General features: G+C 35.8%; 1 protein-coding gene across 2 annotated transcripts; it reads right to left on the reverse strand.

Annotated features, from left to right (window-relative positions):
- Positions 1-489: 489 nt before the first annotated feature.
- On the reverse strand, positions 490-2,874 carry LOC108990748 (protein TAPETUM DETERMINANT 1-like). Of its 2 annotated transcripts, none has more exons than XM_018964817.2 (3): positions 2,706-2,874; positions 2,332-2,424; positions 490-887 (listed from the first exon to the last, which is right to left on the reverse strand). In XM_018964817.2, exons 1-3 carry the CDS (start codon positions 2,830-2,832, stop codon positions 544-546), a joined length of 564 nt encoding a protein of 187 aa, XP_018820362.1. In that variant the 5' UTR covers positions 2,833-2,874; the 3' UTR covers positions 490-543. The 2 variants fall into 2 exon arrangements, with proteins under 2 accessions (XP_018820362.1, XP_018820358.1); XM_018964813.2 differs by having other exon boundaries at positions 2,323-2,424.
- Positions 2,875-14,057: the final 11,183 nt, after the last annotated feature.

Below are 14,057 nucleotides of genomic sequence, written 5' to 3' on the forward strand. Positions count from 1 at the left end.
TCTTCCTCTACTTCTGATATGCCTCCTCCTGGTTTTTCACGTAACTGATCAGGTATATGTAGTAAATAGTAACTGATGAGAATAATTATTCCATTTATGGTGACCGAGGAAGATGGACATTGGGGCAATATTTTAGAATTTTCATTCGTTTATTTATATGTTACGAAACGAAAGGCCAATGAATAAAGAAAAACATGGTACGAAACGAAAGGCCAAAAGATCAAAACTGGCATCTAATTTCCATGTATGTAACTAAAATATATTGGTTATATCAACCCTGATCATATACAGACAATTAAGTATCCAACCCCAAAATATCAGTCATTATCAAACCAACCCAAATCCAGAAGATCAGGCACTTTCCTTTACAAATTTGCTCAAAAAACCGAAAAGGAGAACGTATAAACCCCAACCAAAACCACACAAGCAAAACTGGGTATCCGAGTGTATTCAGGAGTATCATCAACGGCTATTATATATGTAGTGAGTTTATGAGAGAAAAAAAAAAAACTCAAAAACTATATATAGTTGCATGTACGTGAGTTAAACGCAGACAACCGTGGAGACGGAAAGTGGGTAGGGGTAGGTATTGGCATACTGGAAAGAGAGGATAGAGCCATAGAGCAAGGGCTTGCCGTCATTAACAAGGCAATCGTCGTAGCCAAGCCTCTTGAAGATGTTAGGGTTGATGAGATGGGCAGAGCTGAACCATCCACAGCTCAAATGAATGCCGGAAATGTCGCAGCCTGTGAAGCAGACATTCATGATCTCTACGGTGTAGGTGGGAATGCCACTTGGGAGTGGGGCTGTGGGGCCTTGGCTCACTTCTATGTCCTCCTTGCTACACCTTTCCCCCCACATCCGGTTCGTTTCCTTCATTCCTGCTGCTGCAAAAGATAGCAAGCAGGGCCAGGGGTTAGGTTAGCATGCACTAGGTGTGTGGGCGTGTGTGTTGTACAAATTATACATAAATGAAAAATTCTATTCATAAGTTTCACACACTACACATCATTCTTTTTGTTATTTATTTTTAATTTTTTTCTCATATCAAATATGTGGTATATAGATCATGAATAAAAGAATTTAATTATTTTAAGAAGAATAAAACCAAAAAAATAAAAATTAAAAAAATATAAATAAAAAAAAGTTATAATATGTGGTGTGTGGAGCTTATAAATAGTAAAACTTTACATAAATATAGGATCAGATTAATATATCCTATTGGCAATCATATTTACGACCATCAATAAAAGCTATTTTATTTTTTATAAATCTTCAAATTTTCTTAAATAAAGACTTCAAAAGTACTTTTAAAACGTCATTAAAAAAATAATTGATGATTATTAAATAAAAAATTATTTTTATCAATTAATATTCACACTCACACTTTTTATAAAAAAAAAATTCTCATATATATATTCTATAAAAAATATATTCATATTTTATAAAAAAATTATAAATGTGAAGTGTGAAAATGAATAATAATTAATAGATAATAATATATTTATTACTCGATCCGTACCGTAAAAAATTCTTAATACAAGACAGTACTTGAATGCACCAGCACCTAAACAAAATCAAATTAAGGCAAAAACATTAAGAACGTGAACACCCAACAACCCAACCAATAGGATATGTATGTCGTCCACAGACAAAATACACTTTTTTGGAGATGATTCACAGGAATTATAGCATGAAAATTAAATGAACGTAGACACAAAAGTGGCCCAGAATTATAGCATGAAAATTAAGGTACGAATCATCTTGTCCCGTTTTTTCATCTTTATTTCCTTTTTTTAATTGAAAATTCAAGCAGGAGCTTTAAAAGCGAAGTCACAGAGTGACGAGCCACAAAAAATTGACAGCTAGTTGAAAGGAGGGTAGCTAATTTGAAAGAAGAGCCTATGCCTAAGGCTAAGACAATTAAATCGATCCTGCAATAAAGGAAAGGATCGAAGGGGTAAAAACGTCAAAGGAGAAAAGATCTCCTTCCTCGAAACATGTCTCTGATATTTTCTTTCGAATACCATTAACATAGCCAAAGGTGAAAGGTGGGGTGCATGATAGGAATCTAGCATGCATTAACACTAATCAAAACACAGGCGTGCACCTCTGACACCTTAACCAGCCCCGTACGTACGCATTGTGAACATAGCCGAGGGACGACCAAATTCGTAGGGATGGATGGGTCCCACTCTTCAAATCCTTGCGCTCTCTCTCTCTCTCTCTCTCGTCAACACCGATTAGTTTTTTTTGTTTTGTTTTTGTTAAAAGAATAAAAAGCAACAAAATAGAATGAAGATGATCAAGAACGGCACGTACGTCTCTCACCATCATGATGAAGAAGAAGCTTGCGATGCAGTGCAGTGATCAGCGTCGTGGAGTTTTCATTGTCGAAGAGGATAAAGGAGCTCCTCCTCACACCTGCATTAACAATTAATACTTTAATATATATATATATATATATATATATAAACACAACTTTAATCAAATTGTTTGTTTCTTCTTCGTTTGATAAAAAGCTCGCAGACAACAAACAAAAAAAAGAACAGAGTTCCTCGTATTGCGGAAAGCAGAGACAGAGAGAAAAATGGCCATGCAATAATAGATCAAGCAAAAACGAAGATAAACAAACAACTGTAAAGAGCATTCGATGAATATATTATACACAGAATATATATGTATGAATTAAAAGACCGGAGCACCTGACAGAAGCAGAGGCGACATTAATACGACGACATGGAAGAACAACGACAGCGTCGTCGCTGCTAAAGCCAGTACAGTGAGGATTTGGAGTTTCGAGAACGACGAGGAGAAGGAAGAGTCCCTCATCCTTGGGAGAACGATGAAAGGAATATGGAAGACTCTGTTGGAAACACGAATCGGACAAACGTGATTAACAAACAAACAAACAAAAAGGAGAGAGGTCGGCGGAGGAGATATATACTACAGGAAACCTACAGTACCAAAAAAAAAAAAAAGAAAGGAGGAAGCCGAGCCGCCGATATTGAGAAGAAAAAAAAGAACGGCTCGGATTGGAGGTGGAGTATAACAATCACGGGGCTAGCAAGCTACCAATGAGAGACTAGATAGACTCACTCTACAACCAACCTATTTAAAATTAAGCATATTTATTTATTAAAAAAAATCGAAGAGCCAAAAGATTAAAAATTAAAAATTAAAAATTAAAGGAACTCTAAAATTAGGGTGAGATAGAATTCCAAGGAACGGGGATTTTCCAGGAAAATGAAGAAACATTAGAAAAATAAAATAGAAAAAGTTGGCAGCGGGATTTTAGAACGAGGGGAGCGGGGTGGGAGGGAAGAGTAGGGTCGTAGAGAATGCGCAGAAAGAGAGCGAGGTATTGGTGCAGCAGTTGTCGTGGGTGCAAGCAAAAATGGCAGAACGGGTTTGTCCTGTAAGCCCGAAATGACAAAACAGCAGTACATTCTACGTCGCTCGACTTTAAATCACAGTTAACAGGATAACTATATAAAATAAAATCCGTTTATGCAAAAATATTTTCTATCATTTTATTTTATTATTATAATTTTTTTAATTTTTATATAAAATAATTATTATAATTTTTTTAATTTTTACATAAAATAAAATATACAGTTTAATTTTTTTAAATCTTAAAATAATAATAATATTAAAAATAATATTCTAATAATATTTTATTCAACTTTTATTTAAAATCATTTTATCTCATATCATTATCTAAACGGAACCTAAATGAGAAATGATGTGCACAAATTTCAAATAGATAAGTCTCATTGTGCGTGGTCCTCACGCGCTACCCATTCCAACAGCTCTTCTCAACACATGTGCTAGATCACTAGATTCACTACTACCAGACCTTTTAGATTTGACATATATGGTTGAAAAGAGACAAGTGTGTTGCCTTTACAGGTCGTCACAGATTCTAAAGTCTACCGAAATTGGTCAAAACTGTAATCCGTCCTTTTTTACATCTATCTTACTGCTTTCCTTTTTTATTTCGTTATTGTTAATTAAAATAAAATAAAAAAATAATTCGTCTCTCAGAGGTTTGTCTGTAGAGGTTGAGAGTGAGGTTAAGTCTTTGTTTAGGTAAAGAGTGTTGCCTCTTAGATATTTGTTTGTAGAGTGTATCAACAATAGTGAAAACCAAACCAATCACAAAAGAAAATAATGTACTGGTAGAGTTTTAAATGCATTATTTTAGTTTAGTGCATATATTTATATCTTAGAATATAACTAGAATATTAGATCATATCCTTAATTTCCTAGAATTATGATAGATCATATCCTTAATTTTCTGTAATTATGCTAAGTTAGAATCTTTCCTTTTTCAATGTTAGTTTATATCTTTGTATCTTAGAATATACTTAGAATATTCGATCATATCTTAAATTTCCTAGAATTATGTTAGATCATATCCTTAATTTCTTGTAATTATGCTAGGTTAGAATCTTTCCTTTTATTTGTATTTCCTTATTTGCTTTGGCCATATTCCACTATATATAGGCCTCCTTTGTATAGTTTGATACACATAGAAATATACACTTCTATGATATTTTAGAATTCTCTCTGCTTCAACACCTATCATGAATGTAAATTTTTCTGATAAATGAATGATGACAGTTTCTATCAAATAAAAAGAGTCTTTTGCAAAAAATGTCTCATTAATAAACAATATTTTCTTTTTAACATTTTTTTATAGTGGTTTCACTTTTTTATAAGGATTTGTATAAATTATTTCTCAAAATAAATTTACACAATATTTATGATTATAAATTTTCAGATAATATTAAATATTTAATAATTATATTAAAATCTCCTTTATAAGTTTCTCTCCATAGCATTAAAATTTGAATAATGCTAAAGTCGCCGCTGGTTGCTCCCGCTGGAGCTATCGCTAGCTGTAGCATGTGTTTTTTTTAATTCTTTTTTTTTATATAGATTTTTTTAATAATTTTAAATATTTTAAAAAAATTCACAATATCATTAAAAAATATTTTTTTAATCATGAATTCTTCGTGATTAAGGAAGTATTTTTTAATAATTTTTTTATTTATTTTATGATTAAAGAAGTGTGTTTTAATAATGTTATAAATTTATTTTATTTTTTCTAAATATTTAAAAATATTAAAAAAATATTTGTTTTTTTATTTATTTTATGATTAAAGAAGTGTGTTTTAATAATGTTATAAATTTATTTTATTTTTTCTAAATATTTAAAAATATTAAAAAAATATTTGTAAAAAGTAACTGAAAAAAAATATATAAAGAAATACGTATTAAAGCTAGCGGTACGATGACTGTAGCAGTACTCTTAAAATTTATTATAGCCCAACTCCATATATTACTATGTGTATTTTATAGGCACAAGTATAGGCCTAGCTTTCAGCTTTGGTTTGGGATGGAAAGTGAGTTGCATGAGTGGATGTGTCGGTGTTCGTGTGGAATTAACTAAATAAATAAAAAATAGCAGTTTGCTTGTTTAACATTAACATTGTATGCACGTGTTATTATTATTATTATTTAAAAAGAAAATCGGGAATGACGGATAAATTTCTCATTGTGCATGATTAGCTGCTTGCATTTCATCTTTTTTCCGGTTCTCAGATTTTGCGGGGACCCACGGAATAGCATTATTTACGTGGCATTGATTGATCCTAATTTATTTTTTCAATTCATTTCATATAATTATTATAATTTTTTAAAATTTTTATATAAAATAAAATAAACAATTCAACTTATTTTAATAATAATTTATTCAACGTTTAACTTTCATCTCATCTTATTTTATCTATGAAAACAAACAAGATCTTAATATCCGCTACTTACAACCATTATGTAGTCGGTGCCATGTCAACCAAACTAAAAACAAAAATACTGACACGACAGACCTCGAAACAAAATCTTCTGAGTCCCTTCCATTTTTCACTCGTTTGCTTTTTTTCACTTATTTTAAGCAAACGAGCGAAAATATCTACACTTTTTTTCTATTACATGGCTTTCTGTTCCATGCTCATGTAAAATCTTCTTTTTCTATTCTATGGCTTTCTATGACTCTTCTTCACAAGCAAAGAATTGCACGGCAAAAAATCAAGGTGTAAAAGGGTTGATTGCAAAATTTGTGAAGGATTTGGGCAAATCGATTTGTTCTCTTCCACTCTCTCAGTTCATCAACCCCATACTTCAACACATCGTGCTAAAAAAGTTTATTTTCTTGTTTATCAATTTTCTTTATTGATTGTTTAATGTTTATAGGGATTCATTTATGTGAATTCGCTTATGAACCAAAAATGATATTTCCAAGCGAGCTCCAATCACGATGTGTTTTGCCAAGAAAATGAAACTATTTCATTTTCCAGATGGGCTGCGATTGCACGCCAACTCCCCTCGTGATTGCAAGAAGCATTTTTCCCTTTTCCCTTCAAAATATGTTTAAAAATGAATTTGTGATTTTTTTTAAAAAAATATTATTTAAATTAAAAAAACCAAAAAACATATGAATATCGAGGGTGGTCAACGGTAGGCATGCATGCATGTGTACTTCATTGAATGACTAGAGAGGCATAGAATTAGGATAAATTGATGCATGGAGGTGTTGGCCGTATAGGTAAGAGTTATAAGAGGCTTGAATACTGAGTTGAGATGAGATGTTAGAATTGCAATTTGAGGGAAGAGAGAATGAGAAAAAGGAATGAGAGGAAACCGAGACAACAACTTAGGCAAAAAATGCTTGACACTTTTCATTCAAGTCATTTCTGCATTACATACTGTCCCTTTATATGTTATACAACTTAAATGGATACAAAGATTAAAAGGAAGAAAAAGACAACTAAGTTTCTATTTCTAGTATACAATCTATTTTACAAAATATACATAAGTAGTAAAGCAGCAGCACGATCATCTTGGTACTAAAGGCATGCTGCATGTCTCTCATGCTTCAACATGGTGGCTGCTGGTCCAACTTTTCTAGTGTAGTGGCTACACATCCCTCTATTGCAGTGTTGATAGATTAGCCTTTTGTAGCAGCAGTAGAGTTGCACTCCTTGTTCATGGGCCTTGTTGTAGTTGGTCTAGTAGTAATGGGCCTTAGGATATTTAAATTTTGTGACTCCCACTCAAGATGGATATAGATGTTCAAGATGCCCATCTTAGACAATAGAAACTGGAAATCTGTAGTGCTTAGTGAAAATATCTGCAAGTTGAAACCTTGAATCAACATGTAGAGGAGTGATAACCTTAGCCAACACTTTTTCTCCCACAAAATAGCAATCTAACTCAATGTGTTTGATCCTTTCGTGGAAAGCTGGTTTCTTGGTTAAGTGCAAAGTAGACTGGTTATCACAGTATAGGATGGCAGGCTTGGTGTGCATAATGTTAAAATCTTTTAACTAGGAAATTAACCATACTAGTTCACTGCTTGTATGAGCTAGAGCTCAATATTCTACCTTTGCAGAGGAGCGTGAGATGGTTGTTTGTTTCTTTGATTTCCAACTGACCAAGGAATCATCAATGAAGACACAAAAACCTGTTATGGACCTCCTTATCTCTTGGCAGGCTGCCCAATCTGAGTCACTAAAGGCTTTGATGTGTAGATCAGATTGAGAGGAGAAGAGTATACCTTGCCCTATTGACCCTTTCACATACCTCAAAATGTGATGGACAGCTTGCATGTGAACCTCACTTGGTATGTCCATGAATTGACTAAGTATGTCTACTGCATAAGTGATGTCAGGTCTGGTTATGGTGAGGTAAATCAGTCTTCCTACAAGCCTTCTGTAGCTCGTGGGATCATTCAATGAATCTGAAGTTTAGTGTGAGAGTTGGTGATTTGTTTCAATGGGTGTACTTGTTGGTTTGCACCCAAGGGGCCCTACATCTTCCAAGATCTCTAGGCAGTATTTTTGTTCGCACAAGTGGATCCTAGCAGTTGACTTTGAAATTTCTAAGCCCAAGAAAAATTTGAGAATGCCAAGCTCTTTAATTCTGAATTGAGAGTGTAAGTGAGCCTTTACTTTGTCAATTTCCTTGTTGTTGGAGCTGCCTATGACTATGTCATCAACATAGACAAGCAAGGCTATGAAACCATCCTCATTGTTTCTAGTGAAGATAGAGTAATCTGATTTTGAGGGTTGGAAGGCAATGGAGACAAGGGATTCATAAAATCTGGAGTGCCATTGCCTAGAAGTTTGCTTGAGTCCATAGAGTGATTTGTGGAGTTTGCAAACAAGTTTTCCTTTGGTGGTGGACTCCCTCTTACTGTGATAACCAGGAGGCAATTCCATATATATTTCCTCATCCAATTTTCCATGAAGGAAGACATTGGGCACATTAATTGATAAAGGTGCCAATTGAGAGTAGTAGCTAAGGCAAGAAACACGAACATTTGTGAGTTTTGCAACTGGACTGAAAGTTTCTTAGTAGTCGAATCCTTCTCTTTTGAGTGTAGCCTTTTGCTACTAATCTAGCCTTAGGCCTCTCTATTGTACCATCATATTTGAGCTTAATTTTATAGACATATTTGCATCCCACTGCTCTTTTTCCTTCAGGCAAAACAGTGATTGTCCAAGTGCCATTATCCTCTAAGGCTTTGAGTTAAGCATTCATGGCATCTTGCCAATATTTAGACTTAGTAGCTTCTTGGTAGGTTTGAGGTTCTCGAAGGAGGGAGAGTGAGAGAGCAAATGAATGGTGATGAGGGGACAAATTTTTATAGGAGAGGTATTGATGGAGAGGGTGAGTAGTAGGGATATGAGGTGAATGTGAGGATGGATTGGTATGAGCTGTCTGGTAGTGATAATCATGGAGATAAGCAGGTGGGTGCCGAGTTCTATCAGACCTTCTAAGAGTGATAGGTGTGGTGCTGATCTGTGGAGAGGCAGGTGATTGTGTGTGAGGTGAGGAGAGGGAAGGCAGGTTGTGTTCATCATCCTGTGAGACAAATTCAATGGTGCTGTTTTTAGCAGGGGTTGAGGGAGTGAAATGTTGGGATGTGAAGGGAGAGAGGATGGATTCTTATATAGGTATTGGAAGGACCAGACTGTGAGTTGGGGGGTTGGTATCAGAAGTTTGGTGTTGAAAAGGGAAAAGTGACTCATAAAAGATCACATCTCTTGAGACAAAACAAGAGTGATCTTCAAGATCATAAACTTTGTATCCTTTGATTCCATGGGCGTAACCTATAAAAATATATTTTCTTGCTCGAGGATCTAGCTTACTTCTATGGTTCTTGACACTAGATGCAAATCATAGACATCCAAATACTTTTAAATGAGAATATGAGGGAATGGATGAGAAGAGGGTTTCATAAGGGGACTTATTGTTGAGGACAGGTGTAGGAATTCTATTGATAAGGTGTGTTGTAGTCAACACAACATCTCCCTAAAATTTGAGTGAAAGTGAAGCTTGAAAAAAAAGATCTCTAGCAAATAAGGTGTTGATGCTTCCTCTCCACTACTCCATTTTGTTGAGGGGTGTAGATGCAAGTTCTTTGGTGTAAAATGTCTTGTGAATTATAGAAATCTATCATTTGAAACTCTAGTCCATTATTAGATCTTATTTGCTTGATTTTGGCATCAAATTGATTTTTAATCATCTGAATGAAATTCTGTAGGATATTTCTTGTTTCAGATTTGAACCTCATCAAGTAGACCCAAGTGACTCGAGTTTTGTCATCCATAATGGTTAGAAATTATTGATGATCTTGAATGTAAGGATGAGAGTATGGCCCCCAAATGTCACAGTGAATTAATTCAAAAGGAATAGATGTGGAAATGGAACTCAAATGGATAGGTTTCCTCTCTTGTTTAGCCAAGTGACAGATTGTGCATTGCATATCACTATTACATTTTACATTAGGAACATAGGATTGAATAACATTCATCCTTTGGTGAGGTACATGATCTAATCTAAAATGCCATAGATCAAAGTTTTGTGGTTGGTTAGAGCTTGAGTCATCATTGTTGGTGTGCTGAATGGAAGTTTCTGTTGTTGATGGAAGGCCTTGAATAGCATGACAGAAAGGGGATTGAGGTATGAGGAAATATAGGCCATTGGAAACTTCAGCAAGACCAATTGTCATCCATGAAGATAGGTCCTGTATGAAGTAAAAGTTTTCAAGAAAAATAAGGCATAGAGAAGAATCTTGAGTGAGCTTACTAGCAGATACAAGATTGAAGCTAAAACTGGGCACACATAAGACATTTGTGAGGCTGAGTTTATTTGAAATTTTAACAGTGTTTATGTGTGTTACCTTAGCATAGGTTTTGTTTGGAAGGTGCACATGAGTTTGCTTCTCACAAGTGATGGTGGTGAGTAGTGAGATGGAGCAGCATGTGGTTTGTGGCTCCAGTGTTAAGGATCCACTATGAGTGTGGTTTTTTATTGTGCCTTGTAGAAAAAAAAGAGCATGCTTGTGAGACAGATTCTATGTGAGGGGTTATACTTGCCATGTTGGAGGAATGATAGTTAGGAGGCTTGACGTATGTGGTTGTTGGGAGGTCAGTGCAAGGATGGTTGGTTGGCATGTTCCTCCCCTTTGAGTTGAGCTAAGAAGTCTGAGCATTAGAAGAGCTGTTATCTGCTGAATATGTGCCTCAGTCAAGGGAAGTTGTAGGACACTCGAGCTGTTGTTTTCCTGGTTTTGAGCAATAGTCTAGTTTGATGAGTAAGTGTTTGGTCCATTAGTTGAGTACCCAGGTTTGGACTTCGTCAATTTGAAGTTGGGTGGGAATCCAACTAGTCGATAGCACTTCTTCCTTGTATGGTCCATCTTTCCACAGTGATAGCAGGTAATGTCTGTCATTTCTTTCTTCTTGGCTTGACCATGGTAAGCAACCAATACTGATGATTCATTTGGAGGCATCACAAGGGATCTAGCCTCCCTTAGTCTTTCCTCTTGCATAACTAGAGACAAAATTCTATCTAATGAGGGTATGGGACTCATAAGGATGATCTAACCTCTAATGACATCATAGGTATCATTCAACCCCATTAAAAACTTGAAGATTGAATTTGTTTGTTGGACTGCACAAGCCATATGAACAATGGGGTAATGGCCTATAGTTGTGCAATTCTTCCCACATTTTATTAAGTTGGGTAAAGTAATCACTCACAGATTGTGTTCCTTGAGTGATGGACCCCAGTTGTTGTTGCAGTTGATAGATGTGCACATTGTCTAGTTGTGCAAACCTAGCTTTAAGCTTATCCCAAACTTCTTTGGCTGACCTCACATATAGAACATTAGATGCAATTTCTTTTGAGATTGAGTTGAGAATCCAAGATAGGATTAAGTTGTTACAGCAGAGCCAAGGGACATAAAAGGTTTTTGTAAGTACAGGAGTCTCAATGGTTCCATCCAGAAAACCAAGTTTGTTCTTGATTGAAATAGCTAAAGTGAATGAGCAATTCCAAGAGATGTAGTTAGGCCCTGTGAGGTGAGGTGTGACCACTACAGTGTTGGCATTATCACTGTGGTGCAAAAAGAAGGGATTGTTGGGGTTCGTAAATGGGGAAGGCTGATGATGTGGATTTGCCTCAGCCATAGAACCGACGAGCTATAGATAGGATGATGAAAAGAAGTGTGAAGAGATGATTGATGATAGGAATGAAAGGAGCAAGTCAAACCTGGCTCTAATACCATGTTAGAATTGCAACTTGAGAGAAGAGAAAATGAGAAAGGGAATGAGAGGAAACCGAGACAACAATCGAGGAAAAAAATGCTTGACACTTTTCATTCAATTCATTTCTGCATTACATACTGTCCCTTTATATATTATACAGCTTAAATGGATACAAAGATTAAAAGGAAGTAAAAGATAACTAAGTTTCTATTTCTAGTATACAATCTGTTTTACGAAATTTACATAAGTAGTAAAGCAGCAACACGATCATCTTGGTACTAAAGGCATGCTGCAGGTCTCTCATGCTTCAGCATGGTGGCTACTGGTCCAGCTTTTGCAGTGTAGTAGATGCACATCCCTCTGCTGCAATCTTGACAGATTAGCCTTTTGTAGTAGCAATAGATAGAGTTGCACTCCTTGTTCATGGGCCTTGTTGTAGTTGGTCTTGTAGCAATGGGCCTTAGGACATTTAAACTTTGTGATGAGGTGACTTGAGTTGAAAGTTAAAAATTGAAAAAAATATTGTTAGAATATTATTTTTATTTTTGAATTTGAAAAAGTTGAATTGTTTATTGTTATAATTAGATGAGTTGAGTTGAGTTGAGTTCTAAATCCAAACAAGACACTTGAGCGCCAAGTGCATGTACAAGTAAAGAACTTAAAATGGCTAAAATGAAATATAAAGAAGGAGAAATAAGAATAAGGAGTGAACATTCTTTATAATTAAGGTATGGGAAAATTAAAGGTTTTGACTAGTTCTAGGTGGTGAATGGAATGAAAAATGTAAAGTCATAATGTATATATTAAGGTTAATCATGCACGCAGGTGAAAATAAACATGCTAATTTAAGGATGAAAAAATAAATTTAGGTTGAATTAATTATAAACTTTAAAAATAGATTGCAAATTCGATCGGCTATAATAGAATTTATTTGCTTGGATATATAAAAATGTGAATTAAGGAGTGTTGGAAGCTAGTAGGAAGGGAATTAAGTGATAAATAAAAGAAAAAAAAAACTTGCAAAATATGGTATAAAATGTAAATTTTATAAGGGGTCAAAGTGCAAGCATACAAGTATAGGGCAAAAGGAGAGATCAGAAAAGAAAAAATATATTTAGAAGTCTGATATTTTACACACTCAGCACACCGTTGATACAGAAACTTTCCACTTCAATTATGCTAAAAAATAATTGGTGTTTTGATTTTTTTAAAATTATAATGGATCTAACTATAAATGGTGTTCTATCACACTAGCTTATGTGTAGCAAAACTCATCTGAAAATTTAGGGGATGAAATCTTAATTACTAAAACTTAAAATATGTTTACTGTTAATGACGTGTTTCGTACACCTGGGCTAAGTTCCCGCAACTCAGGCCGAGATCCTGCTACTTGCAACATAGAGACAAAGGTGGGCTCGGGGCAGTCTGGGGAGCCTCTAATGCGAAAGTTAGTATCCTTCTTCTCTGGAGAATTCTTCTAGAATTAGAGTAAAGAGAGATTATTCATACTTGGAGTCTAGACTTTATACGAGGCATTGGGGAATATTCTGTACCCTATGTCAGGGGCCAACATCCTGCCTAAAATTGTTAGGCTGCAGTCTTTAATGCGACGTGGCTTTTGAGGTAGCGCCATTAATATGATGTGGCTTCTAAGGTGGCATCTCGACGGTAGGCGACTGTCACTTCTCATTCCCTTCGTTAGGGAACAGAGAGTTGCTCATGATGCTTGCTCATATGCCATTATAGATCTTTAAATGCTAGGTATTGCAGGTCCTAACTATCCCCTTCGATATGTTTCCCGCGCAAGGATATCCTCACTCTTCTCGTACAACTCCTGGGCTGGGTTCTCTTAGTGGATCTTGGACCTATAGATGAGGAGCACCGTGGGCCAGGATGGGCCCCAACATCTCGGTCAGGCCCAGCCCAACGTGGAGCGAGAATATCTATTCCAGTTACCCTGACAATTCTCAACGTAAGTGTATGCCAGTATAGATCTTTAAATGCTAGGTATTGCGGGTCCTAACTATCCCCTTCGATATGTTTCCCGCGCGAGGATATCCTCACGGGTTGGGTTCTCTTAGTGGATCTTGGACCTATAGATGAGGAGCACCGTGGGCCAGGATGAGCCCCAACATCTCGGTCAGGCCCAACCCAACGTGGAGTGAGAATATCCATTCTAATTACCCTGACAATTCTCAACGTAAGTGTATGATCGTAATTCTCACCATTCTCATCTTTGAGGATGCTTCGGTGGCACGCTTTCATCTAATTGACGTGCTCTCGAGTGCACCCATCTAACTTCCCACTCCTGCACGACTTGCGATGACTCCCCTCCCACTTCGCTTTGTGCAGAGCGAACTGCGAGATCTGCACCTTGACACTCTCCTTATTGCAGTGCGTGTCAATTCGTTGCCTAGGGAAGTTCATAAGGTGCGA

Source organism: Juglans regia, chromosome 9, assembly GCF_001411555.2.
Source record: "Juglans regia cultivar Chandler chromosome 9, Walnut 2.0, whole genome shotgun sequence".
Lineage (NCBI taxonomy): Eukaryota > Viridiplantae > Streptophyta > Magnoliopsida > Fagales > Juglandaceae > Juglans > Juglans regia.